A 27,460-nucleotide genomic window follows, 5' to 3' on the forward strand; every position below is an offset into this window, starting at 1 on the left:
AGTTCCCCTCCAAGTCACTCACCATCCTGACTTTGAAACATATCATCGTTCCTCCACTGTCACTGGGTCAAAATCCTGGAACTCCCTAACAGCACTGTGGGTGTACTTACACTACATGGACTACAACGGTTGAAGGAGGCAGCTCACCACCACCTTCTCAGGCAACTAGGGATGGGCAGTAAATGCTGGCCCATGTGAGAGAACAGTAATCCTTTGGTTTTTTTTTCCCCTCCGTGAGAAAGCCATATGGTGTCGATTCGTTGGGTCATCTATACTGGTAGATTAGAAATATAATCTGTCCCTCCAGTCAATGGCAATCAGGTGGTCTGCTGCTACAATATATTATACAAATCATACAATCAGGATTTAAAACTAAAGATATAATAATTTTATAATATTGTAATTATTTGTTAGAATTAGTATTTTAAAAGTTACCATTTGATCCACAGGTTGCAACATTAGACCTTAGAGATTAGCCAGTCCTTTCTGAATAGTTCTCTTTTAAAAGATAAGACAACTTCTGTTAAGGAACTCATCCTACTGGGACAAAAAAAAGAGGGAAGCATACATTTGTGGGGTTTTTGTGACTCTTAATTGCAGTTCCTATATTTAATACCCCTTTTGGTCTTGCAAAGTACCAAAAGATTAACTCCACAAACCTCTGTGGTCATCTAGAAACAAGCAATGGAAATAATAAAAGGGGAGATATACTATGTGCGATTTGTAGCCACTACTTCAGAAATGTTCTTATGTCTACTACCACGGGAACAAAATATTTGTTTCATGTCTCTGCCATTTCCTTATTCACCCTTATTATTTCTCCTGTCACTGCCTAATAAACACATTCTCACTACCTCTTCTTTTATACATTCAGTTATACGATCTGTTTTTATGCCTCTTGGTAGTTTACTTCCATATTCTATTTTCTCTCCATTGATCTCTTAGTCATCCTTTGATGAATTTTAAAATCCCCCAATCCTCAGGCTTTTTGGCAATGTTATAAGCCTCTTTCTTCAGTTGAACTCTATCTTTAACTTCTCATTAGTCACAATTGGACAATTTTTCCCCATGTCTTTTTTTCTTTAAAGGGATTGTTTATTTATTTCAAATTATGAATTAATTCTTTAAAACGTTTGCACTGCTTATCTACCTTCACATTTTGTAATTTAGTTTCCTAACCCACTTTAGCCAATTCGCTCCTCATGGCTATGTAGTTTGCCTTGTTCAGATTTAGGACCCAAGTTTTGGACTTAATCAAATCACTCAAGTGCATTTTAAAATTCTAGCATTTTTCTGATCCACTCAATTTTACTCAAATTGCTACCCTGCTTTATGGCATTGACATTTTTCTTGCTGCTTTCCTCAATCTTCCCTCCCCACCTGCATTAGTTTCAAACCATATTTATGCCCTAGCTATTGGATTCTCGAGGATAAAAACAAAAAACTGCGGATGCTGGAAATCCAAAACAAAAACAAATACCTGAAAAAACTCAGCAGGTCAGGCAGCATCGGCGGAGAAGAGCAAAGTTGACATTTCGAGTCCTCATGGCCCTTCAACAGAACTAAGTAGAAATAGGTTCTACTTAGTTCTGTTGAAGGGTCATGAGGACTTGAAATGTCAACTTTGCTCTTCTCTGCCGATGCTGCCAGACCTGCTGAGTTTTTCCAAGTATTTCGGATTCTCGAGGACACTGGTCCAAGCCTGGTCCCAATGAAACAGCTCCCTCTTTCTATAGTACTGGTGCCAGTGTCCCATGAATCTAAACCACTGCTTCCCAACACCACTCTTTCAGCCACGCATTCAACCTTTCAATCTGTCAGTCACACATGGCTCAGTCAAATATCCAGAGATTAGTTGTGAGGATCTGCATTTTAATTTCAACCCTAGTTTAAGTTCTTTCAGCAGAGTCTCATTCCTAGTTCTAGCTATGCAATGGGTTCCAACATAAGACCATAACAATTGTTTCCTCCCCCTCAAAGTTATTCTCTGGCCTGAACTAATGCCATTAACCTGGCACCAGGCAAGTGACAACCTTCTCAACTCCCAGTTCCGGCTGCAGAAGACAGTTTCTATCCCTCTGGCTATACGGTCTTTACCACTACCACATGCTTTTTCACTGCCTAATCTTGAATGGCTTCTTGTGCCATGGCACTTCATTCTAGTTTTTCTTTTGTACCACAATTAAAAAGCATCAAGTAAACAAAATAGATTCACTATTTCTCTTGCCTGTGGAATTCCAAATGTTTCACCAAAATTCTCTTTTAACACACCAGTCCTGTTGTACACAATCACTTACTGAACCAGTGTTGGTGAAGCATGCAAACTGCATGTTTTTCTATAGTTATCTGACTGCTACCATCTTCCCCAGGTTATTCACACATTCATCCCAGCAACTTTCCAAAGACCTGCACTGACTCTAAATGCAAATGTTTTGCCACCTAATATACATCAAAAATGTTTCTCCCCCCATGATTTACCCATGACTTTCAGAGTTTTAAATTATACCACTTTAAGTGTATAGTCACTATTTGTGCTGTTCAAATCATGCATGTGTACAATAATTATGAATAAAAGACAAAACAATGTTTTATTGCATTGCTCTTTTCAGATGGTAACTTTTTAAATAATTTTAATCTTAATGGTGTTTATCTTGGTCATTTGCCAAGCATATTTGCACCTTTAGTAGCCCTATTTTATTCACCGTTATGTTCTGAGCTGCATTTCATTAATTTAGATATGATAACCTGTTTATTTGTAGCATTGTTTGACTTACTTATTTCTACCATTCAATTTGCTCAGATTATAAAGTAAACTGTGTGAGGTTTAGTGTTTGCAACTCTCTTGCTGGATAGAAGTGTAGTGCAAATCATAAAGTGGTTTCTGAAGGTCAAAAAAAAATGCCAAGAGGTCCAATGCAGAGCTAATAATTATTTAATGCACAGATGTCAGCTTCTCAGAAGGTTCAAATCATGCTTCAGAGGCTTGACAATATAACCTAAACTGGCACTTCAGCGCTACACTGGGGCAATGCTGCGCTGTTGAAGATGCTCTCAGATTAGATTAGCTCTCATCTAACGTTCAGGTGGGTGTGATAGATCCCATGGCACTATTTGAAGAATAGAAAGAGGGAGTTCTCTAAGCCAACAATTAAACCTCAACCAAAAACAAAGATTTGGTAATTTTGTTGTTGTTTTTGGAACCTTACTGTGAGCAAAGTGATTATAGTATTTCCTCATGTTGCAACAGTTACTACACTTCTAAAGCTATGTAATTGGGATGTCCTGAGTTTATGAAAAATCTCTATACTGTTATAAAGCATGGCTTTATATCAAAAATGACTATTTACCAACTGAAAACTACTGGAATTTTAAAAGACTGAAACATACAAATTAGAAGGTCATTTGGCCCCTCAAGCTTTCGCCACCAATTGATAAGCTCATGGCTGATCAAGATTGTGGCCTCTACTTTTCTGTCTACCTCCATACCCTTCTGAGTCCCTCGTCAGTCAAGAATCCACTCAACTCAGCCTTAAAACGTTCAATGACCCTGCCTCCATGACTCTCTGGGACAAGAGAATTCCACAGACTAATGACCTTCAAAAAACACTCATGACCATCTTAAATGGAAGACCAGCCTTCCATTGATTTGAAGCAGCAGTTTTTAGGATAGCTGAATATTTGCATTACTGTACCTCATATTTTAAAGCCATTAAAACGGAGTCAAACTGTCTAGAAAACCCCATCAGAAACAATCACCTTGAAGGAGTGTGAATAGGTCATCACCTAACCCATTTGCAAAGCATCCAGATAATCACCTGGGTACTCAGCTGTTTGGGGGCCAAACATTAGGCATAAATCAGTTCAGACAATGAACTCTGGTTGAGAAAGGAATACATCCAGCCATAATCCAAATCATGTAAACCATGAACTTGGAATCTACTAGCCCTGATCATGTTTGGCTAACTGGTCAGCTGGAGAGGGAGGATCAAGGGGCAAGCCAACTAACCCTCTTGTATTTAAGAAACTGCTTTTCTCTAGGCCACAGAACAGAAGCAGAAGAGATGTGGAAGAGACAGGACCCCTGACCCGAATGGGACACTCTCCCTCTCTATACAGCCTGGAAAGTTTGAGCCCTGTCTGTTCGACCATCCAGATACCACAGGCAGCATTTTACAAATTAGCCCAGCAGCTGCTGACTCCATGAAAACAGAGATAAATTGTCTGTCCACATCTCTTAAACTGCTTGAATGTCAAATCCTGTGGGATCACTGAGCCCAGCCAAGTCCTCAAACTACAAGATCCATAACTGAATAACTTTTATTGGACTTAAAAAAAAACCGCCTAATCCATCCTCCCACTCTAACTTATTTGTGTTTGTGTGAACCTTTAAGTGCATGAAAGTTGGAGAGTTTTTATTATTTTCATTTAGACTGACTGTTAAAGGACAACAAATACTATTCAACTTTCTTTCGAAAAACCTATTTTTGCGTGTCTTTTACAGTCACAACACGTAAACAGTTAGACATTCACTGAATTGGTAAGCATATCCTTTGTTAAAAAACCCGTGGTGGTCAAAACGAGGAGCTGGAAAAGAGGGGAACCATTCCACTCTCCTCATCTAATTGGAACAATAAATCTATAAGCTTTCTTTTTCACTTATAAAAGCAGGAGAAATGAAGAGTCAGAAATTCCCTAAGATTTTAAATATTAGAGGACACAAAACCAGCAAAATGTCAAAGTTAGATTTGAGTATAGCTAAAAAAGAGACTTGTCGAAGCTTTTTGCCTTGCACTCATCAGGACACTTCGCATGAATATCAATATAAAGGGACAACAACAATTTATACTGTATGCGAAGAGAGTGCTGATTAATTGGTAGAGGCATTGTCATGGAGAATGCACCAGTGATGGTGACTGATAGCTAACTGCCAAGCATTGCTGAAATTTAAACCAGGCAGCTTGGCAATTAACTGTCACCTTCACTGGTGCTTTCTCCATGGCAACGCCTCTACCAATCAGCACGCCCTTCACATAGTTGTTTTCCCCTTAAATTGGTATTCTTGAAGTGTTCCCATAAGTGCAAGATGAAAGTCTTCGACATGTCTTTTTTTCCAAGCAATACTCAGGTTCTGTACTACCGAACAACTAAAGTTAGATTTCATTATTTGAAGAAAATGTGTTAAACAGCCATGAAACAAATTCCTCCATGTGACAAGGATGCTAATTAATAGTTGGATCTGGTTCGAGTTCAACGCCATCAGTAGCGCAAGAAAAGATCCTCAATTCCTCAGCAAGTCAGCAACAAATGCAACATTTTCAATTCAAAATGATTTTCAGAAAGATAATCGTATTTCTTCATCTACTATGACGTGGCAAAAGTGAAAATGTGCCAAGAAAAGCAGCAATTGCATATTAATAAATTGTTATCCATGGTTAGCATTTATACAATCCATATATCTTAAACATGCAACTAGTGGTTCCAAATAAATAGCACGTTTTGAAAGGAACACACTGAAAACAAAGGGTGGATGATGGCTCAGAGTTGAATCCCTGCGTGATGCAGAGATCAGAAAAAGATCATCCTTGCAAACATAAGAACATGGAACAGGAGTAGGTAATTTATCACTTTGACCTTGGTCTAGTATGAGAACGGTTGTAGCACCAGAAGGAGGCCATTCAGCTCATTGTGTCTCTTCCAGCTCTCTGCAACAACTACTCTGATCATCCCATTTGCCTGCCCTATTCATGAAGCCCAGTAATTTTTCTCTAATCAGGTGTTTATTCAATTTCCTTCTGCAAGCCACGATTGAATCTGCCTTGACCTCTAGGGTAGTGCATTCCAGAGCCTAACTACTTGCTATGTAAAACAGTTCTTCCTCATGTCTCTATTGCTTCTCTTGTCAGTAGTCTTAAACTGGTGTCCTCTGGTTCTCGGCCCTTCCGCCAATAGGAAGAATTTTGCCCCTCTGCTCAGTCTAGACCCTACAGGATTTTGAACACCACTGTCAAATCATCTTTCAATCTTCTCTCAGCAGAAGAGCCCAGCTTCTCCAATCTATCCACTTAACTGTAGTCTCACACCCCTGGAACCATCCTTGTAAACCTTTTCTCTAAAGCCTTCAGATCCTTCCTAAAATGCGGTGTCCAGAATAGGACACAATATTCTGATCGAGGCCAAATCAGTGTTCTATAAAGGTTCATCATAATGTTGTTTTTGTACTCAGTCTCTTTTACCAAAGCCCAGGGTGCCTTTTTGACCAACTTCTCAACCTGCCTTGCCACCTTCAATGATTCGTGCCAACATACCTCCACATCTGTTTGTGTACCATTATAATTGTACCCGTTATTTTATATTGCCTCCCCTTGTTCTTCCTACTAAATGTATCACATCACAATTCTCTGCATTAAATTTCATCTGCCACCTGTCCGTCCATTCCAACAGCCTATATGTTTGCTTGAAGTTTATCACTATCCTCCCCACACAATTCACAATGCTTCTATGTTTTTTATCATCTGCAAATTTTGAAATTGTGCCTAGTACACCCAAATCTGTATTATTTATATTTATAGTTTTTGATTGGTTGCTTTTTCCACATAGTAACTTGCACCAGGCAGTGGATAAAACTGAATACTTACTGCCTCAAACTTCCACCACTAATATTGAAGGTTAAAAACAAAGCAGCGCCTCTGACCCTCAGCATCAAATTCCCACTTGCACCAAATTGCTGACTTCAGCTCACTTAGCATTGTACTCTTTCACAATCATCGTCAGCAAGCCTTGCTGCAACAAACTCTTGACACAGGCCACTTGTGACATGCTATGTAAATAAATACACTATGATTCTCGGAATTTGACTGAAGGTGAACAGAAATGTAAAGCTCTTCCCTTTCTTGACATTTTTGATTGTTACCTAGGTCTGTTACCTAGGAAAGAAAAACTTAAGTATCAGAATTTCAGAACGCTCATGTTGCAGTTATTAGTTTCCAAAACTGACACTAGTGACAGTGCTATGGATAAGCTGAATGGCATTATGATCCTAGGTGTTAAATCACTGAAGCAAGTATGGAATTAGATCAAACAGCCCGAAGATAGCACCATGAAAATATTTTTTCGGATTCAAGATCTCCAGTTAAGGCTGACCATCCTACAAATGATGGTCATAAATTGTCTGAATTCTGATGCTTCACTAATTAATTGTGTCAGCATGGCTCTGTTAGTGGCACACTTGCCTCAGAGTCCAAAGATTGTGGGGTCAAGTTCCACTGCATGACTTAAAGCACAAAAATCTAGGCTGACATCTCAATGTGGCACTAAGGGAGTGCTGCAATGTTGAAGGTGCCTTCTTTCAGATAAGACTATTGGGGAGGGTTTAAACTAACTTGGCAGGTATGTGGTATCTAGGAAGAAATGTCAGAGAGGAATACCACAGTGCATAGATTAGAGAGAGATAGCTAGCACTAGAGTAGGAAATAGTTGTTATTAGGTGGGGTCAGAGTAAGGGAGAAAGTAATAAAGTCTAAATCATGGTTAATGTGCATGGACGTCTCATGGAGTCATAGACAGAGTCATAGAGGTCTACAGCACAGAAAAAGGCCCTTCGGCCCATCAAGTCTGCGCCAGTCAAACAAGTACCAAACTATTCTAATTCCATTTTCCAGCACTAGGCCAATAGCCTTGTATGCCATCGCATTGCAAGTGCACATTCAAATACTTCTTAAATGTTATGAGGGTTTCTGCCTCTACCACTCTTTCAGGCAGAGAGTTCCAGATTCTCACCACCCTCTGGGTGAAAAAATTCTTCCTCACATCCTCTCTAAACCTCCTTAAATCTATGCCCCCTGGTTATTGATCCCTCCACTAAGGGGAAAAGTTCCTTCTTGTCTACCCTATCAAAGCCCCTCAATTTTATGCACCTCAAATCTCCTCTGCGCCAGGGAAAATAACTCCAGTCTAACCAATCTCTCCTCATAACTAAAACTCTCCAGCCCAGGAAACATCCTGGTAAATCTCCTCTGCACTCTCTCTAATGCAATCACATCCTTCCTATAAAGCGGATTCCAGACATGCATGCAATGCTCTAGCTGTGGCCTATACAGTTCCAGCATAACCTCCCTGCTCTTATATTCTATGCCTCGGCTAATAAAGGCAAGTATCCCATACGCCTTCTTAACCACCTTATCTACCTGTCCCGCTACCTTAAGGGACCGGCGGACATGCACACCAAGGTCCCTCTGATCCTTGGTACTTCCCAGGATCCTCCCATTCATGTATTCCTGTGTTTTGTTTGTCCTGCCCAAGAGCATCACCTCACACTTATCTAGATTAAATTCCATTTGACATTGATCAGCCCATCTGACCAGCTCGTCTATATCCTCCTGTAATCTAAGGCTATCCTCCTCACTAGTTAACACCCCACCAATTTTTGTGTCATCCACGAACTTACTGATCAACCCTCTTACGTTCAAGTCTAAATCGTTTATATATACCACAAACAGCAAGGGGCCCAACACCGACCCCTGTGGAACCCCAATGGACACAGGCATCCAGTCACAAAAACACCCCTCGACCATCACCGTCTGCTTCCTGCCACTTAGCCAGTTCTGGATCCAATTTGCCAAATTGCCTTGGATCCCATGGGCTCTTACCTTTGTTATCAGTCTCCCATGTGTGACCTTAACAAAAGCCTTGTTGAAGTCCAAGCAGACTATGTCAAATGCATTGCCCTCATCTACTTACCTGTCACCTCTTCGAAAAATTCAATCAAATTGGTCAGACATGACCTCCCCTTAACGAAATCATGCTGACTGTCCATGATTAATCTCTGCCTCTCCAAATGTAGATTAATTCTGTCCCTCAGAATTGCTTCCAATAGTTTCCCTGCCACTGAGGTTAGGCTGACTGGCCTGTAGTTCCCTGGTTTATCCCTTCCTCCCTTCTTGAATTAAGATTGGCTGTCCTCCAGCACCTCCCCTGTGGCCAGAGAGGTATTGAAAATTATTGCCAGCACCCCTGCTATCTCCTCCCTTGCCTCACTCAACAGCCTGGGATACATTTCATCCAGGCCTGGAGATTTATCTACTTTTAAGCCTGTCAGGCCACTTAGAACTGCCTCCCTTTCTATGCTATTTTATTTAATTATATCACAGTCCTTCTGCCAGATTTCCATAACCATGTCGTCCCTCTCACTTGTGAACACTGACACAAAGTATTCATTTAGAACCCTACCTACATCTTCTGGCTCCAAACACAAATTACCACTATGGTCCTTAATAGGCCCTACTCTTTCCCTAGTTATCCTCTTACTCTTAATGTATTTGTAAAATAACTTTGGATTTTCCTTTCTTTTTACCTGGCAATGTTTTTTCATACCCTTTTGCTCTCCTAATTTTCTTTTTAAGTTCCCCCCCTCAACATTCTATAATCCTCTAGGGCTTCTGTTAGTTTAAGCACTCTGTATCTGCCATAAGCCTCCCTTTTTCTCTTCATCCAATTCTGTATATCCCTCGACATCCAGCGTCCCTATTTCTTTCTCGAATGAGTCCCACTGCTCTAACACAGATTTACCTAAAAGTAAAAACAAAAAAACTGCGGATGCTGGAAATCCAAAACAAAAACAGAATTACCTGGAAAAACTCAGCAGGTCTGGCAGCATCGGCGGAGAAGAAAAGAGTTGACGTTTCGAGTCCTCATGTTCTGTCGAAGGGTCATGAGGACTCGAAACGTCAACTCTTTTCTTCTCCGCCGATGCTGCCAGACCTGCTGAGTTTTTCCAGGTAATTCTGTTTTTACCTAAAAGTAGCTGTTTCCAGTCTAAATCATAACCGATCTTGTTAAAATCAGCCTTCCCCACCATTTAGAACTCTGATTTATAGCCCATCCTTGCCCTTCTCCATAACAATTTTGAATCTAACGGAGTTATGATCACTATCTGCAAATGTTCCCCCACTGATACCTCTGACACTTGCCCGACTTCAATCCCTAAAATTAAGTCCAGGACTGCTACCTCTCTTGTAGGACCTTCTCAGTTCTGGCTTAAAAAGCTCTCCTGGATGTATTTTAAGAATTCCGCTCCCTCTAAACCTATCATACTAGAACTAACCCAGTTAATGTTGGGGAAGTTGAAATCCCGCATTACTACTACACAATTATTTTTACACTTCTCTGAAATTTGCCTACATATCTGCTTTTCTATTTCTCTCTGACTGTTTGGGGGCCTATCGTACACTCCCAGCAATGTGATTGCTCCTTATTTGTTTTTCAGTTCTACCCATATAGCTTCATTTGTGGAGCCTTCTAATATGTCATCTGTGAAGGCACAGAGTGTGGTTAATAAGATTAGTGATCTACAAGCACAAATTGACATGTGGAAATTTGATGGGTTGTGGCTACAACAGAGGCCTGGCTCAAAGAAGGGCAGGACTGGGTGTTAAATATTCCTGGATACAAGGCATTCAGGAAAGATAGGAAAGGAAGGGGGTGAGCGAGCGTGAGGGAGCGAGCGAGCGTGAGGGGGAGAGAGAGGGAGCGTGAGGGGGAGCGAGAGGGAGCGGGAGGGGGAGCGAGAGGGAGCGGGAGGGGGAGCGAGAGGGAGCGGGAGGGAGAGCGAGAGGGAGCGGGAGGGAGAGCGAGAGGGAGAGGGAGCGAGAGCGAGAGGGAGCGGGAGCGAGAGCGAGAGCGAGAGCGAGAGCGAGAGCGAGAGCGAGAGGGAGCGGGAGCGAGAGCGAGAGCGAGAGCGAGAGGGAGCGGGAGCGAGAGCGAGAGCGAGAGGGAGCGAGAGCGAGAGCGAGAGGGAGCGGGAGCGAGAGCGAGAGCGAGAGGGAGCGGGAGCGAGAGCGAGAGCGAGAGGGAGAGGGAGCGAGAGCGAGAGGGAGCGGGAGCGAGAGCGAGAGCGAGAGGGAGCGGGAGCGAGAGCGAGAGGGAGCGGGAGCGAGAGCGAGAGGGAGCGGGAGCGAGAGCGAGAGCGAGAGGGAGCGGGAGCGAGAGCGAGAGGGAGCGGGAGCGAGAGAGAGAGGGAGCGGGAGCGAGAGAGAGAGGGAGCGGGAGCGAGAGAGAGAGGGAGCGGGAGCGAGAGAGAGAGGGAGCGGGAGCGAGAGAGAGAGGGAGCGGGAGCGAGAGAGAGAGGGAGCGGGAGCGAGAGAGAGAGGGAGCGGGAGCGAGAGCGAGAGGGAGCGGGAGCGAGAGCGAGAGCGAGAGGGAGCGGGAGCGAGAGCGAGAGCGAGAGCGAGAGCGAGAGGGAGCGGGAGCGAGAGCGAGAGCGAGAGGGAGCGGGAGCGAGAGCGAGAGCGAGAGCGAGCGGGAGCGAGAGCGAGAGCGAGAGGGAGCGAGAGCGAGAGCGAGAGGGAGCGGGAGCGAGAGCGAGAGGGAGCGGGAGCGAGAGCGAGAGCGAGAGGGAGAGGGAGCGAGAGCGAGAGGGAGCGGGAGCGAGAGCGAGAGGGAGCGGGAGCGAGAGCGAGAGCGAGAGGGAGCGGGAGCGAGAGCGAGAGGGAGCGGGAGCGAGAGCGAGAGGGAGCGGGAGCGAGAGCGAGAGGGAGCGGGAGCGAGAGCGAGAGGGAGCGGGAGCGAGAGCGAGAGGGAGCGGGAGCGAGAGCGAGAGGGAGCGGGAGCGAGAGCGAGAGGGAGCGGGAGCGAGAGCGAGAGGGAGCGGGAGCGAGAGAGAGAGGGAGCGGGAGCGAGAGAGAGAGGGAGCGGGAGCGAGAGAGAGAGGGAGCGGGAGCGAGAGAGAGAGGGAGCGGGAGCGAGAGAGAGAGGGAGCGGGAGCGAGAGAGAGAGGGAGCGGGAGCGAGAGAGAGAGGGAGCGGGAGCGAGAGAGAGAGGGAGCGGGAGCGAGAGAGAGAGGGAGCGGGAGCGAGAGAGAGAGGGAGCGGGAGCGAGAGAGAGAGGGAGCGGGAGCGAGAGAGAGAGGGAGCGGGAGCGAGAGAGAGAGGGAGCGGGAGCGAGAGAGAGAGGGAGCGGGAGCGAGAGAGAGAGGGAGCGGGAGCGAGAGAGAGAGGGAGCGGGAGCGAGAGAGAGAGGGAGCGGGAGCGAGAGAGAGAGGGAGCGGGAGCGAGAGAGAGAGGGAGCGGGAGCGAGAGAGAGAGGGAGCGGGAGCGAGAGAGAGAGGGAGCGGGAGCGAGAGAGAGAGGGAGCGGGAGCGAGAGAGAGAGGGAGCGGGAGCGAGAGAGAGAGGGAGCGGGAGCGAGAGAGAGAGGGAGCGGGAGCGAGAGAGAGAGGGAGCGGGAGCGAGAGAGAGAGGGAGCGGGAGCGAGAGAGAGAGGGAGCGGGAGCGAGAGAGAGAGGGAGCGGGAGCGAGAGAGAGAGGGAGCGGGAGCGAGAGAGAGAGGGAGCGGGAGCGAGAGAGAGAGGGAGCGGGAGCGAGAGAGAGAGGGAGCGGGAGCGAGAGAGAGAGGGAGCGGGAGCGAGAGAGAGAGGGAGCGGGAGCGAGAGAGAGAGGGAGCGGGAGCGAGAGAGAGAGGGAGCGGGAGCGAGAGAGAGAGGGAGCGGGAGCGAGAGAGAGAGGGAGCGGGAGCGAGAGAGAGAGGGAGCGGGAGCGAGAGAGAGAGGGAGCGGGAGCGAGAGAGAGAGGGAGCGGGAGCGAGAGAGAGAGGGAGCGGGAGCGAGAGAGAGAGGGAGCGGGAGCGAGAGAGAGAGGGAGCGGGAGCGAGAGAGAGAGGGAGCGGGAGCGAGAGAGAGAGGGAGCGGGAGCGAGAGAGAGAGGGAGCGGGAGCGAGAGAGAGAGGGAGCGGGAGCGAGAGAGAGAGGGAGCGGGAGCGAGAGAGAGAGGGAGCGGGAGCGAGAGAGAGAGGGAGCGGGAGCGAGAGAGAGAGGGAGCGGGAGCGAGAGAGAGAGGGAGCGGGAGCGAGAGAGAGAGGGAGCGGGAGCGAGAGAGAGAGGGAGCGGGAGCGAGAGAGAGAGGGAGCGGGAGCGAGAGAGAGAGGGAGCGGGAGCGAGAGAGAGAGGGAGCGGGAGCGAGAGAGAGAGGGAGCGGGAGCGAGAGAGAGAGGGAGCGGGAGCGAGAGAGAGAGGGAGCGGGAGCGAGAGAGAGAGGGAGCGGGAGCGAGAGAGAGAGGGAGCGGGAGCGAGAGAGAGAGGGAGCGGGAGCGAGAGAGAGAGGGAGCGGGAGCGAGAGAGAGAGGGAGCGGGAGCGAGAGAGAGAGGGAGCGGGAGCGAGAGAGAGAGGGAGCGGGAGCGAGAGAGAGAGGGAGCGGGAGCGAGAGAGAGAGGGAGCGGGAGCGAGAGAGAGAGGGAGCGGGAGCGAGAGAGAGAGGGAGCGGGAGCGAGAGAGAGAGGGAGCGGGAGCGAGAGAGAGAGGGAGCGGGAGCGAGAGAGAGAGAGAGAGGGAGCGGGAGCGAGAGAGAGAGGGAGCGGGAGCGGGAGCGAGAGAGAGAGGGAGCGGGAGCGGAAGCGAGAGAGAGAGGGAGCGGGAGCGGAAGCGAGAGAGAGAGGGAGCGGGAGCGAGAGAGAGAGAGGGAGCGGGAGCGAGAGAGAGAGAGGGAGCGGGAGCGAGAGAGAGAGAGGGAGCGGGAGCGAGAGAGAGAGGGAGCGGGAGCGAGAGAGAGAGGGAGCGGGAGCGAGAGAGAGAGAGGGAGCGGGAGCGAGAGAGAGAGAGGGAGCGGGAGCGAGAGAGAGAGGGAGCGGGAGCGAGAGAGAGAGGGAGCGGGAGCGAGAGAGAGAGGGAGCGAGAGAGAGAGGGAGCGGGAGCGAGAGAGAGAGGGAGCGGGAGCGAGAGAGAGAGGGAGCGGGAGCGAGAGAGAGAGGGAGCGAGAGAGAGAGGGAGAGGGAGCGAGAGAGAGAGGGAGCGGGAGCGAGAGAGAGAGGGAGCGGGAGCGAGAGAGAGAGGGAGCGGGAGCGAGAGAGAGAGGGAGCGGGAGCGAGAGAGAGAGGGAGCGGGAGCGAGAGAGAGAGGGAGCGGGAGCGAGAGAGAGAGGGAGCGGGAGCGAGAGAGAGAGGGAGCGGGAGCGAGAGAGAGAGGGAGCGGGAGCGAGAGAGAGAGGGAGCGGGAGCGAGAGAGAGAGGGAGCGGGAGCGAGAGAGAGAGGGAGCGGGAGCGAGAGAGAGAGGGAGCGGGAGCGAGAGAGAGAGGGAGCGGGAGCGAGAGAGAGAGGGAGCGGGAGCGAGAGAGAGAGGGAGCGGGAGCGAGAGAGAGAGGGAGCGGGAGCGAGAGAGAGAGGGAGCGGGAGCGAGAGAGAGAGGGAGCGGGAGCGAGAGAGAGAGGGAGCGGGAGCGAGAGAGAGAGGGAGCGGGAGCGAGAGAGAGAGGGAGCGGGAGCGAGAGAGAGAGGGAGCGGGAGCGAGAGAGAGAGGGAGCGGGAGCGAGAGAGAGAGGGAGCGGGAGCGAGAGAGAGAGGGAGCGGGAGCGAGAGAGAGAGGGAGCGGGAGCGAGAGAGAGAGGGAGCGGGAGCGAGAGAGAGAGGGAGCGGGAGCGAGAGAGAGAGGGAGCGGGAGCGAGAGAGAGAGGGAGCGGGAGCGAGAGAGGGAGCGGGAGCGAGAGAGAGAGGGAGCGGGAGCGAGAGAGAGAGGGAGCGGGAGCGAGAGAGAGAGGGAGCGGGAGCGAGAGAGAGAGGGAGCGGGAGCGAGAGAGAGAGGGAGCGGGAGCGAGAGAGAGAGGGAGCGGGAGCGAGAGAGAGAGGGAGCGGGAGCGAGAGAGAGAGGGAGCGGGAGCGAGAGAGAGAGGGAGCGGGAGCGAGAGAGAGAGGGAGCGGGAGCGAGAGAGAGAGGGAGCGGGAGCGAGAGAGAGAGGGAGCGGGAGCGAGAGAGAGAGGGAGCGGGAGCGAGAGAGAGAGGGAGCGGGAGCGAGAGAGAGAGGGAGCGGGAGCGAGAGAGAGAGGGAGCGGGAGCGAGAGAGAGAGGGAGCGGGAGCGAGAGAGAGAGGGAGCGGGAGCGAGAGAGAGAGGGAGCGGGAGCGAGAGAGAGAGGGAGCGGGAGCGAGAGAGAGAGGGAGCGGGAGCGAGAGAGAGAGGGAGCGGGAGCGAGAGAGAGAGGGAGCGGGAGCGAGAGAGAGAGGGAGCGGGAGCGAGAGAGAGAGGGAGCGGGAGCGAGAGAGAGAGGGAGCGGGAGCGAGAGAGAGAGGGAGCGGGAGCGAGAGAGAGAGGGAGCGGGAGCGAGAGAGAGAGGGAGCGGGAGCGAGAGCGAGAGGGAGCGGGAGCGAGAGCGAGAGAGAGAGGGAGCGGGAGCGAGAGAGAGAGAGGGAGCGGGAGCGAGAGAGAGAGAGGGAGCGGGAGCGAGAGAGAGAGGGAGCGGGAGCGAGAGAGAGAGAGAGCGGGAGCGAGAGAGAGAGGGAGCGGGAGCGAGAGAGAAAGGGAGCGGGAGCGAGAGAGAGAGGGAGCGGGAGCGAGAGAGAGAGGGAGCGGGAGCGAGAGAGAGAGGGAGCGGGAGCGAGAGAGAGAGGGAGCGGGAGCGAGAGAGAGAGGGAGCGGGAGCGAGAGAGAGAGGGAGCGAGAGAGAGAGGGAGCGGGAGCGAGAGAGAGAGGGAGCGGGAGCGAGAGAGAGAGGGAGCGGGAGCGAGAGAGAGAGGGAGCGGGAGCGAGAGAGAGAGGGAGCGGGAGCGAGAGAGAGAGGGAGCGGGAGCGAGAGCGAGAGGGAGCGGGAGCGAGAGAGAGAGGGAGCGAGAGAGAGAGGGAGCGGGAGCGAGAGAGAGAGGGAGCGGGAGCGAGAGAGAGAGGGAGCGGGAGCGAGAGAGAGAGGGAGCGGGAGCGAGAGAGAGAGGGAGCGGGAGCGAGAGAGAGAGGGAGCGGGAGCGAGAGAGAGAGGGAGCGGGAGCGAGAGAGAGAGGGAGCGGGAGCGAGAGAGAGAGGGAGCGGGAGCGAGAGAGAGAGGGAGCGGGAGCGAGAGAGAGAGGGAGCGGGAGCGAGAGAGAGAGGGAGCGGGAGCGAGAGAGAGAGGGAGCGGGAGCGAGAGAGAGAGGGAGCGGGAGCGAGAGAGAGAGGGAGCGGGAGCGAGAGAGAGAGGGAGCGGGAGCGAGAGAGAGAGGGAGCGGGAGCGAGAGAGAGAGGGAGCGGGAGCGAGAGAGAGAGGGAGCGGGAGCGAGAGAGAGAGGGAGCGGGAGCGAGAGAGAGAGGGAGCGGGAGCGAGAGAGAGAGGGAGCGGGAGCGAGAGAGAGAGGGAGCGGGAGCGAGAGAGAGAGGGAGCGGGAGCGAGAGAGAGAGGGAGCGGGAGCGAGAGAGAGAGGGAGCGGGAGCGAGAGAGAGAGGGAGCGGGAGCGAGAGAGAGAGGGAGCGGGAGCGAGAGAGAGAGGGAGCGGGAGCGAGAGAGAGAGGGAGCGGGAGCGAGAGAGAGAGGGAGCGGGAGCGAGAGAGAGAGGGAGCGGGAGCGAGAGAGAGAGGGAGCGGGAGCGAGAGAGAGAGGGAGCGGGAGCGAGAGGGAGAGGGAGCGGGAGCGAGAGAGAGAGGGAGCGGGAGCGAGAGGGAGAGGGAGCGGGAGCGAGAGGGAGAGGGAGCGGGAGCGAGAGGGAGAGGGAGCGGGAGCGAGAGGGAGAGGGAGCGGGAGCGAGAGGGAGAGGGAGCGGGAGCGAGAGGGAGAGGGAGCGGGAGCGAGAGGGAGAGGGAGAGGGAGCGGGAGCGAGAGGGAGCGGGAGCGAGAGGGAGCGGGAGCGGGAGCGAGAGGGAGCGGGAGCGGGAGCGAGAGGGAGCGGGAGCGAGAGCGAGAGGGAGCGGGAGCGAGAGAGAGAGGGAGCGGGAGCGAGAGCGAGAGCGAGAGGGAGCGGGAGCGAGAGCGAGAGGGAGCGGGAGCGAGAGCGAGATGGAGCGGGAGCGAGAGCGAGAGGGAGCGGGAGCGAGAGCGAGAGGGAGCGGGAGCGAGAGCGAGAGGGAGCGGGAGCGAGAGCGAGAGGGAGCGGGAGCGGGAGCGAGAGCGAGCGGGAGCGGGAGCGAGAGGGAGCGGGAGCAAGAGAGAGAGGGAGCGGGAGCGAGAGAGAGAGGGAGCGGGAGCGAGAGGGAGCGGGAGCGAGCGGGAGCGAGCGGGAGCGAGAGGGAGCGGGAGCGAGCGGGAGCGAGCGGGAGCGAGAGCGAGAGGGAGCGGGAGCGAGAGCGAGAGGGAGCGGGAGCGAGAGCGAGAGGGAGCGGGAGCGGGAGCGAGAGCGAGAGGGAGCGGGAGCGGGAGCGAGAGCGAGAGGGAGCGGGAGCGAGAGCGAGAGGGAGCGAGAGCGAGAGGGAGCGGGAGCGAGAGCGAGAGGGAGCGGGAGCGAGAGCGAGAGGGAGCGGGAGCGGGAGCGAGAGCGAGAGGGAGCGGGAGCGAGAGCGAGAGGGAGCGGGAGCGAGAGCGAGAGGGAGCGGGAGCGAGAGCGAGAGGGAGCGAGAGCGAGAGGGAGCGGGAGCGAGAGAGAGAGGGAGCGGGAGCGAGAGAGAGGGAGCGGGAGCGAGAGAGAGAGGGAGCGGGAGCGAGAGAGAGAGGGAGCGGGAGCGAGAGAGAGAGGGAGCGGGAGCGAGAGAGAGAGGGAGCGGGAGCGAGAGAGAGAGGGAGCGGGAGCGAGAGAGAGAGGGAGCGGGAGCGAGAGAGAGAGGGAGCGGGAGCGAGAGAGAGAGGGAGCGGGAGCGAGAGAGAGAGGGAGCGGGAGCGAGAGAGAGAGGGAGCGGGAGCGAGAGAGAGAGGGAGCGGGAGCGAGAGAGAGAGGGAGCGGGAGCGAGAGAGAGAGGGAGCGGGAGCGAGAGAGAGAGGGAGCGGGAGCGAGAGAGAGAGGGAGCGGGAGCGAGAGAGAGAGGGAGCGGGAGCGAGAGAGAGAGGGAGCGGGAGCGAGAGAGAGAGGGAGCGGGAGCGAGAGAGAGAGGGAGCGGGAGCGAGAGAGAGAGGGAGCGGGAGCGAGAGAGAGAGGGAGCGGGAGCGAGAGAGAGAGGGAGCGGGAGCGAGAGAGAGAGGGAGCGGGAGCGAGAGAGAGAGGGAGCGGGAGCGAGAGAGAGAGGGAGCGGGAGCGAGAGAGAGAGGGAGCGGGAGCGAGAGAGAGAGGGAGCGGGAGCGAGAGAGAGAGGGAGCGGGAGCGAGAGAGAGAGGGAGCGGGAGCGAGAGAGAGAGGGAGCGGGAGCGAGAGAGAGAGGGAGCGGGAGCGAGAGCGAGCGGGAGCGAGCGGGAGCGAGCGGGAGCGAGAGGGAGCGAGAGGGAGCGAGAGGGAGCGAGAGGGAGCGAGAGGGAGCGGGAGCGAGAGGGAGCGAGAGGGAGCGGGAGCGAGAGGGAGCGAGAGCGAGAGGGAGCGGGAGCGAGAGAGAGCGGGAGCGAGAGAGAGCGGGAGCGAGAGAGAGAGGGAGCGGGAGCGAGAGAGAGAGGGAGCGGGAGCGAGAGAGAGAGGGAGCGGGAGCGAGAGAGAGAGGGAGCGGGAGCGAGAGAGAGAGGGAGCGGGAGCGAGAGAGAGAGGGAGCGGGAGCGAGAGAGAGAGGGAGCGGGAGCGAGAGAGAGAGGGAGCGGGAGCGAGAGAGAGAGGGAGCGGGAGCGAGAGAGAGAGGGAGCGGGAGCGAGAGAGAGAGGGAGCGGGAGCGAGAGAGAGAGGGAGCGGGAGCGAGAGAGAGAGGGAGCGGGAGCGAGAGAGAGAGGGAGCGGGAGCGAGAGTGAGAGGGAGCGGGAGCGAGAGTGAGAGGGAGCGGGAGCGAGAGAGAGAGGGAGCGGGAGCGAGAGAGAGAGGGAGCGGGAGCGAGAGAGAGAGGGAGCGGGAGCGAGAGAGAGAGGGAGCGGGAGCGAGAGAGAGAGGGAGCGGGAGCGAGAGAGAGAGGGAGCGGGAGCGAGAGAGAGAGGGAGCGGGAGCGAGAGAGAGAGGGAGCGGGAGCGAGAGAGAGAGGGAGCGGGAGCGAGAGAGAGAGGGAGCGGGAGCGAGAGAGAGAGGGAGCGGGAGCGAGAGAGAGAGGGAGCGGGAGCGAGAGAGAGAGGGAGCGGGAGCGAGAGAGAGAGGGAGCGGGAGCGAGAGAGAGAGGGAGCGGGAGCGAGAGAGAGAGCGAGCGGGAGCGAGAGAGAGAGCGAGCGGGAGCGAGAGAGAGAGCGAGCGGGAGCGAGAGAGGGAGCGGGAGCGAGAGAGGGAGCGGGAGCGAGAGAGGGAGCGGGAGCGAGAGAGGGAGCGGGAGCGAGAGAGGGAGCGGGAGCGAGAGAGGGAGCGGGAGCGAGAGAGCGAGCGGGAGCGAGAGAGCGAGCGGGAGCGAGAGAGCGAGCGGGAGCGAGAGAGCGAGCGGGAGCGAGAGAGCGAGCGGGAGCGAGAGAGCGAGCGGGAGCGAGAGAGCGAGCGGGAGCGAGAGAGCGAGCGGGAGCGAGAGAGCGAGCGGGAGCGAGAGCGAGCGGGAGCGAGAGAGCGAGCGGGAGCGAGAGAGCGAGCGGGAGCGAGAGAGCGAGCGGGAGCGAGAGAGAGAGCGGGAGCGAGAGAGAGAGCGGGAGCGAGAGAGAGAGCGGGAGCGAGAGAGAGAGCGGGAGCGAGAGAGAGAGCGGGAGCGAGAGAGAGAGCGGGAGCGAGAGAGAGAGCGGGAGCGAGAGAGAGAGCGGGAGCGAGAGAGAGAGCGAGAGCGGGAGCAAGAGAGAGAGCGGGAGCAAGAGCGGGAGCGAGAGAGGGAGCGAGAGAGGGAGCGAGAGAGGGAGCGAGAGAGGGAGCGAGAGAGGGAGCGGGAGCGAGAGAGAGAGCGGGAGCGAGAGAGGGAGCGAGAGAGGGAGCGGGAGCGAGAGAGCGAGAAAGAGAGCGAGAAAGAGAGCGAGAAAGAGAGCGAGAAAGAGAGCGAGAAAGAGAGCGAGAAAGAGAGCGAGAAAGAGGAGCGAGAAAGAGAGCGAGAAAGAGAGCGAGAAAGAGAGCGAGAAAGAGAGCGAGAAAGAGAGCGAGAAAGAGAGCGAGAAAGAGAGCGAGAAAGAGAGCGAGAAAGAGAGCGAGAAAGAGAGCGAGAAAGAGAGCGAGAAAGAGAGCGAGAAAGAGAGCGAGAAAGAGAGCGAGAAAGAGAGCGAGAAAGAGAGCGAGAAAGAGAGCGAGAAAGAGAGCGAGAAAGAGAGCGAGAAAGAGAGCGAGAAAGAGAGCGAGAAAGAGAGCGAGAAAGAGAGCGAGAAAGAGAGCGAGAAAGAGAGCGAGAAAGAGAGCGAGAAAGAGAGCGAGAAAGAGAGCGAGAAAGAGAGCGAGAAAGAGAGCGAGAAAGAGAGCGAGAAAGAGAGCGAGAAAGAGAGCGAGAAAGAGAGCGAGAAAGAGAGCGAGAAAGAGAGCGAGAAAGAGAGCGAGAAAGAGAGCGAGAAAGAGAGCGAGAAAGAGAGCGAGAAAGAGAGCGAGAAAGAGAGCGAGAAAGAGAGCGAGAAAGAGAGCGAGAAAGAGAGCGAGAAAGAGAGCGAGAAAGAGAGCGAGAAAGAGAGCGCGAGAGCGCGAGAGAGCGAGAGAGCGAGAGCGCGAGAGAGCGAGAGCGCGAGAGCGCGAGAGAGCGAGAGCGCGAGAGCGCGAGAGAGCGAGAGCGCGAGAGCGCGAGAGCGCGAGAGCGCGAGAGAGCGAGAGCGCGAGAGCGCGAGAGAGCGAGTGCGCGAGAGAGCGAGTGCGCGAGAGAGCGAGTGCGCGAGAGAGCGAGAGAGCGAGAGAGCGAGAGAGCGAGAGAGCGAGAGCGCGAGAGAGCGAGAGCGCGAGAGCGAGAGAGCGAGAGAGCGAGAGAGCGAGAGAGCGAGAGAGCGAGAGAGCGAGAGAGCGAGAGAGCGAGAGAGCGAGAGAGCGAGAGAGCGCGAGAGCGCGAGAGCGCGAGAGCGAGAGAGCGAGAGAGCGAGAGAGCGAGAGAGCGAGAGCGCGAGAGAGAGCGCGAGAGAGAGCGCGAGAGAGAGCGCGAGAGAGAGCGCGAGAGAGAGAGCGCGAGAGAGAGAGCGCGAGAGAGAGAGCGCGAGAGAGAGCGCGAGAGAGAGAGCGCGAGAGAGAGCGCGAGAGAGAGAGCGCGAGAGAGAGAGCGCGAGAGAGAGCGCGAGAGAGAGCGCGAGAGAGAGAGCGCGAGAGAGAGAGAGCGCGAGAGAGAGCGCGAGAGCGAGAGCGCGAGAGAGAGAGCGCGAGAGCGAGAGCGCGAGAGCGAGAGAGCGAGAAAGAGAGCGAGAGAGCGAGAGAGCGCGAGAGCGAGAGAGCGAGAGAGCGAGAGAGCGAGAGAGCGAGAGAGCGAGAGAGCGAGAGAGCGAGAGAGCGCGAGAGCGCGAGAGCGCGAGAGCGAGAGCGCGAGCGAGAGCGCGAGCGAGAGCGCGAGCGAGAGCGCGAGCGAGAGCGCGAGCGAGAGCGCGAGCGAGAGCGCGAGCGAGAGCGCGAGAGCGAGAGCGCGAGAGAGAGAGCGCGAGAGAGAGAGCGCGAGAGAGAGAGCGAGAGCGCGAGAGAGACGAGAGCGAGAGAGAGACGAGAGCGAGAGCGAGAGCGAGAGAGCGAGTGAGAGAGCGAGCGAGAGAGAGAGCGAGAGCGAGAGAGAGAGAGAGAGAGAGAGAGAGAGCGAGATCATATCCCAGAGGGGTCAAGGACAGAATCTATATGGCTAGAACTAAGGAACAAAAGGTGCAATTACATTAGTTGGTGGCCTAGAGACTACACTAGGCAGTGGAAAGAATCTGGAGGGACAAGTTTGCAAGAATTATAGAGTGGTTATAATGTAGGGCTTTAGTTATCCAAATGTAGACTGGGTAGTAATAGCGTGGAGGGCAAAGAGGGGCAAGAGTTCCTAGGGGGTGCTCAGGAAAATTTTCTATAGCAGTATGTTTCCAGTCCAACAAGAGGAGACACTGTTAGGCCTGGTTCTTGGGAATGAAGCAAGTTATTGGGTCAAATATCAGTAGAACATTTAGTGGGCAGAGATCATTGTATCATAGGATTTAGGTAGGCTATGGAAAAGGACAAAGAAAAATCTAGAGTAACAATAATTAACTGGAGGAAAGCCAGCTTTAATGGGGCAAGAATGGATCTGGGCTGAATGAATTAGAATCAAAGGTTCGCAGGAAAAACAGTTCCTGAACAATGTGCTACCTTCAACAAGGAGACAGTTCGGGCACAGTCAAGGTATATTCCCTCAAAGGGAAAGGTAGGGGAAACAAATCCCTGTATGACAAAAGAGATAGAGATCAAGGTGTAGAAGAGGAAAAAAAAAGTGCTTATGACAGATATCAAGTGGATAAAACAGTGGAGAACCAGGCAGAATATAGAAGGTTGAACAGAAAAAACAAATGAAAGGAGCAAAGAGGGAGTTTGAAAAGAGACTGGCAGCTAACAAAGGGAATCACAAAGTCTTCTATAGGCAGGTAAACAGTAAAGGATGGTAAAGGGAGGAATAGGGCCAATTAGGGACCAAAAAGGGGGATTTGCACATGAAGACGGGAAATAGCTTTGGTAATAAATGTCTTGTGTCTGTCTTTACCAAGGAAGATGATGCTACCCAGGCCATGGTGAAAGAGAAGGTAATTAATACAATAGAACTTAAAATTGATAAGGAGGAGGTATTAGATAGGCTGTCTATACGCCAGAGATGCATCCAAGGATACTAAGGGAAGGGAGAGTGGAAATTGAAGGGGTAGTGTCCATAATTTTCCAATCTTCCTTAGACTCAGGAGTGGTGCCAGAGGACTGGAGAATTGCAAACATTACATCCTTTTTTTGAACAAGAGTGTAAAGATAAGCCCAGCAAATACATGCCAGTTTAACTTCAGTGGTGGGGAAGCTTCCAGAAATAATAATTTGGGACAAAATTAATAGTCAGGTTAGTTAAGGAAATCTAGCATGGATCTGTTAAGGGAAAATAGTATTTAACAAACTTGCTGATATTTTTTGAAGTAACAGAGAAGGTTGATGAGGGCAATGCTGTTGATGTGATGTACATGGATTTCCAAAAGGCATTGGATTTATACCACACAACAGACCTATGAGCAAAGTTATAGCTCATGGAATAAAAGGGACAGTAGCAACATGGATGCGAGATTGACTGAGTGACAGGAAACAGTAGAGGTTAATGGGTGTTTTTCATGCTGGAGGAAGGTTGGCAGTAGACTTCCCCATGGGTCAGTGTTGGGACCTTTGTTCTTCATAATATATATTAGTGACCTACATCTTGGTGTACAGGGCACAGTTTCAAAGTTTGCAGATAACAGGAAACTTGGAAGCATCGTGAACTGTGAGGAAGACAGTGTAGAACTTCAAAAAGGACAAAGAACAAGATGGTCAAATGGGCGGTGGCAGATGAAGTGGAGTGGAAAAACGTGATGGGATTCATTTTGGTAGGAGGAACGTGCATAGGCAATTTACAACAAAGGATACAACTTTAAAGAGGGCGCAAGAGCAGAGGAACCTGGGTACACAAGTCATTGAAAGTGACAGGACAGGTTGAGTGTGCAGTTAATAAAGCATACAGTATCCTAGGCTTTATTAACAGGGGCATAGAGTACCAGAGCAAGGAGGTTATGTTGAAGGTGCACAAAACACTGGTTTTGCCTCAGCTGGAGCATTATATCCAGTTCTGGGCATTGCACACTAGGAAAGGTGTGAAGGCATTGGAAAGAGTGCAGAAGAGATTCACGAGAATGGTTTCAGGGATGGGGAAACTTCAGTTATGAAGATAGAGTGGAGAAGTTGGGGCTGTTTTCCTTGGAGAGGAGGTTGAGAGGAGATTTGATAGAGGTACTCAAAATCATGAGGCATCCGGACAGAGTAGATAGGGAAAAACCATTCCCACTCATGAAGGTTTGAGAACAAGAAGACACAGATTTAAAGTAATTGACAAAAGAAGCAAAAGCAACAAGAATAAAACTTCATGTGAGTGGTTAAGGTCTGGAAAGCAGTGCCTGAGAGAGCGTGGTGGAGGCAGGTTCAATCAAAGCATTTAATTATCTGAAAAGGAAGAACGTACAGGGTTACGAGAAGAAAAAGGCACTAGGTTAATTGCTCATTCGAAGAACCAGTGCAGAAACAATAGGCTAAATGGCCTCCTGTGTTGTAACAATTCTGTAAGACATTAAACAGTCCTCTCAGCCGAATGTAGACGATTCCATAGCATTATTTTGAAGAGTCGAGTAGCTATCTCGTTTCTACTCAAGGTTTATCCTTCAATCAACACCATCAAATTATCTGGTCTTTACAACATTGCTATTTGCAAATAACAAGCGCTTACAAATTGGCTGTGTTTCCTACATTACAACAGTGACTATATTTCAAAAGTACTTTATTGGCAGTGAACTACTTTGATATGTCCTGTGATTGTGAAAGATAAGTATTTCTTTCTTTAATAACAATGAGCCTAAGATAGCCTTGGTGAACTACAGAACCAACAGTCTATCTCCTTAACCAATTAAAATTTATGGATACAGAAAGGAACAGAACAAACAGAGGAAATAGGGTGTATAAGAGTCAAATTAGACACTAAGAAATACAGTGAAAGAAAAATTGGAATGAGAGAAAGACATAAGAAAAAAGAGAATTTAAAATTGTAAAAATTCTGGAAACTTTGGGTGTAAGACTGCAGTTTCAAATATTCCTTTTTCTGTGTAGCCAAGATTGTGTTTTATGTCAGGATCATAAATCACCCCCATAACATGAAATAGCAGTCCTGTCTTTTAGCGGTAAATCTAATCCATATCGACAAAGCAAATCCAGCAATTTCATGACACTCATGGGGAGGTTAAAAACCCAAGATCCCATTTTTACGTGGTTAACAGTGGAGTGACACAAATAATCCAGTGTTTTATCCTGGCTCGCAAACTCCCAGCGTGTATGTTCCTCACTACAAATTTGTATAACGGCATGCGCCATAAATTCAATTATTTTTCTAACAAACTCTGGACTTTCAAACCCAGGGCTTTTTCTGCATTACTAAACTACTGTCAAAACTTTACATTTTGCACCAACAGGAACTTGATAACAATTTCCATTAGCAAAATTATGAGATTAGATTACCACCATGGATAATACTTTTATCAGGGAGTATGATTTACCAGAAGACACTTTGTATACCCCAGTCCTCATTACAAATAATATTGGCACTGTACATCTACTTTTCTAGCTAAGAACATACTACTAGTCAAATCAATAAATACGTTAGGATGCCCGGTAATTCTGTAAATTAGTGATCACCAACCAAAATATTGCTAATAGATACACCAGAGCTATTTAACTTTTTGCAGTTAGAGACTATGCAGTTGTCAAGTAACAAAATGATATTGGGAACTTGCACGGTGCCTGCTGCGGCTTGTGAGTACGCGCTTCCGGATAATCTCCACTCTTTCTGCAGGCTAACAATACCGTCATCACGCCCGGGCTGGCATGCAGCCAGCGCCGCGCTACAACTCCGCACTTACTCGGAGGAGCACGAGTCGGTGTCGGTGGTGAGCGCACCGGACGATGTTGACCCCGTCTCAGCCTCACTCTCCGGACCTCCATCCTCCAGGGTGCAAGGGGTCTCGTAGCTCCGCTCTCGGGAGATGCTCGCACCCCTGCTCAGCCCCGCATCCCGGTAAGACATCGCCTCACTGTAATGCTCCTTCACTCTTCCAGCAGCAACATCCCGGTCAACTACCTCCCGCCCTCACCCTTACTGCCGCCATGTTGTTAGCATCCGGGGGTCCTTTGCCTGTCACGTGATCGGCGGCCGCCTGTCGCTATTGGTTCCTCTTCGGTAGCCATAGAAACGAGAGAAGCTGTTAAACTGAGCGAATGTAATCAGTAAATTTAATTGCGTGGATGATATTTAGTTGTTGCTGGTCGTGAGCACGGACAATAATTTTAAATATTAAGTTTACAGAATTAAGTATTACAATCTTCATCGAAACCACGAAAAGTGTGAGGCGCCAGTTTAAGGCAGTCTAAAACCAACCTTAATACAGGCATGGCCCAATCCATAATATTTACCTCAGACAACAGTACCCTGGCAATAAACATGGCAGAAGTGTTATTCTTAAACTTCTGAGATATCCTAGATTGTACACCTAAAGGCATCTTAAAAAGGTACATTTATAGTAATAGTTTACCATTAGAGAGAAAGGCAATTTCGTTTTGCACTAATACTAAATACTAATCGCATCTTAAGACCCGGAATGATTCGGAAGCGAAGCTGAGTAAAAGCAGGCGGGATGATTTTGCTTTACTCCAAAATCTGACGGAATTCATCTGCATTTGTGAACTTTGGGTCAGCAGGGATATAAATGACATCGCATTAACATTACATACAGTTGTAATGTTAGACACCAGTAGAATCCAATTATGTTAACAGCATTGAAACTTAGTAAACAGACAGAGGCTATTGCTGCTTAGGACACGGATTTCTAGGATACCAATGTGCAATCACGTTGTCAACATGGTTAATGACATCTTGAAGATTGAAAGCAACAAAGTGCTCTCGTTGTTTACAAGTTGTCTCCCCGTTCATTTCTATCTACAATAATATTAAAAGTCGTATGTTTTTGCAAATTTCCTATGTACAAAGACTTGCTCTCCGTTGCAAAAACAAAAATATCTGGAAAAACTCAGCAGGTGTGACAGCGTCTGTGGAGAGGAAGACAGAGTTAACATTTCGAGCCCGTATGACTCATCAGAACTGATGACGAGTCATACGGACTCGAAATGTAAACTGTCTTTCTCTCCACAGACGCTGTCACACCTGCTGAGTTTTTCCAGCTATTTTAGTTTCTGATTTCTAGCATCCGCAGTATTTTGCTTTAATCTTACTCTCCGTTGTCTTGTTTCAACTTACTGTCATTATAAATTCCTATGCAGTATACACACAAACTGGAAACTGCTTATCAAAACTTGGCATTGCAAACATATAATCTCACCATTGGTGGTACTATCACACTTCACTTTTGTATCTCTCAGCTCATTAGCCTGCATTGTAGAGAAATATCTTATGAATAATCTTATAATTGCAGGCCTTGGTCCAACTATACCCTGACATCTAACCCTAGGGCAACTAGGACTGGATTCCTAGTGTGCAATGCCATTGGAGATTAAAGAGTGTAGGTTTTACATCTATTTGTCCATCACACCTCTGTCCTCATACAAATGTGTGTCATACAGTCACGGAATAGGTATGCTGCCAAGTGGTTATGGTAGTAGACTAGTAGCACAGATGTTATGAATTTAGATCTCACCTTGACAAGTTATGAAAAAAAAATCAAGACTCAATAATTTTGGGCTGGGACAAATTAAAACGATCATGGAAGCTGCCAGACTGTTGCAAAACTGAATTGATGTACTAGTGTCCTTCTGGAAAGGGGTTTACAGCTTCCACATTATCTGACCTACCCTGACTCTTAACATCCTCATGCTAGTAAATATTGCCTGTCACGCAAATCCCATGAACAAATAAAAAATAACTCAAATTTACTATGCATAAAACAGCACCAAATCACAACTGAACTGTTAAGGAATGTACCAAATGTGAGTGGCAAGCAGAAACAATATTAAATCATGATATTCATGAAAAGCTGTGATTCAAAAATGGGCAGCCAGCAACATCTACCAATATAAAAGGAATAAAGGTGAATTAATAAAATCACTATTCTTTTCTTACAAATAAATGGCTTAACTGTATTAAGTATCTTGCAGAGATATATAATAAAAAGGAAAAAATA

At 51.2% G+C, this 27,460-nt stretch overlaps 1 protein-coding gene across 4 annotated transcripts in view; it reads right to left on the bottom strand.

Moving 5' to 3' along the window:
• intu (inturned planar cell polarity protein) overlaps window positions 1-25,442 on the bottom strand; it is a 168,446-nt gene extending 143,004 nt beyond the window's left edge. For all 4 annotated transcript variants that reach the window (XR_005944626.1, XM_041201690.1, XM_041201672.1 and 1 more), the window contains exon 1: window positions 25,190-25,442. Coding sequence is in view for 3 of the 4 variants with exons in the window: in XM_041201690.1 (XP_041057624.1) it covers window positions 25,190-25,353 (164 nt within the window). In the remaining variant the exon portion in view is untranslated. The remainder of the gene's footprint in view (window positions 1-25,189) is intronic.
• Window positions 25,443-27,460: the final 2,018 nt, after the last annotated feature.

The sequence above is a fragment of the Carcharodon carcharias genome, chromosome 1, assembly GCF_017639515.1.
Source record: "Carcharodon carcharias isolate sCarCar2 chromosome 1, sCarCar2.pri, whole genome shotgun sequence".
Lineage (NCBI taxonomy): Eukaryota > Metazoa > Chordata > Chondrichthyes > Lamniformes > Lamnidae > Carcharodon > Carcharodon carcharias.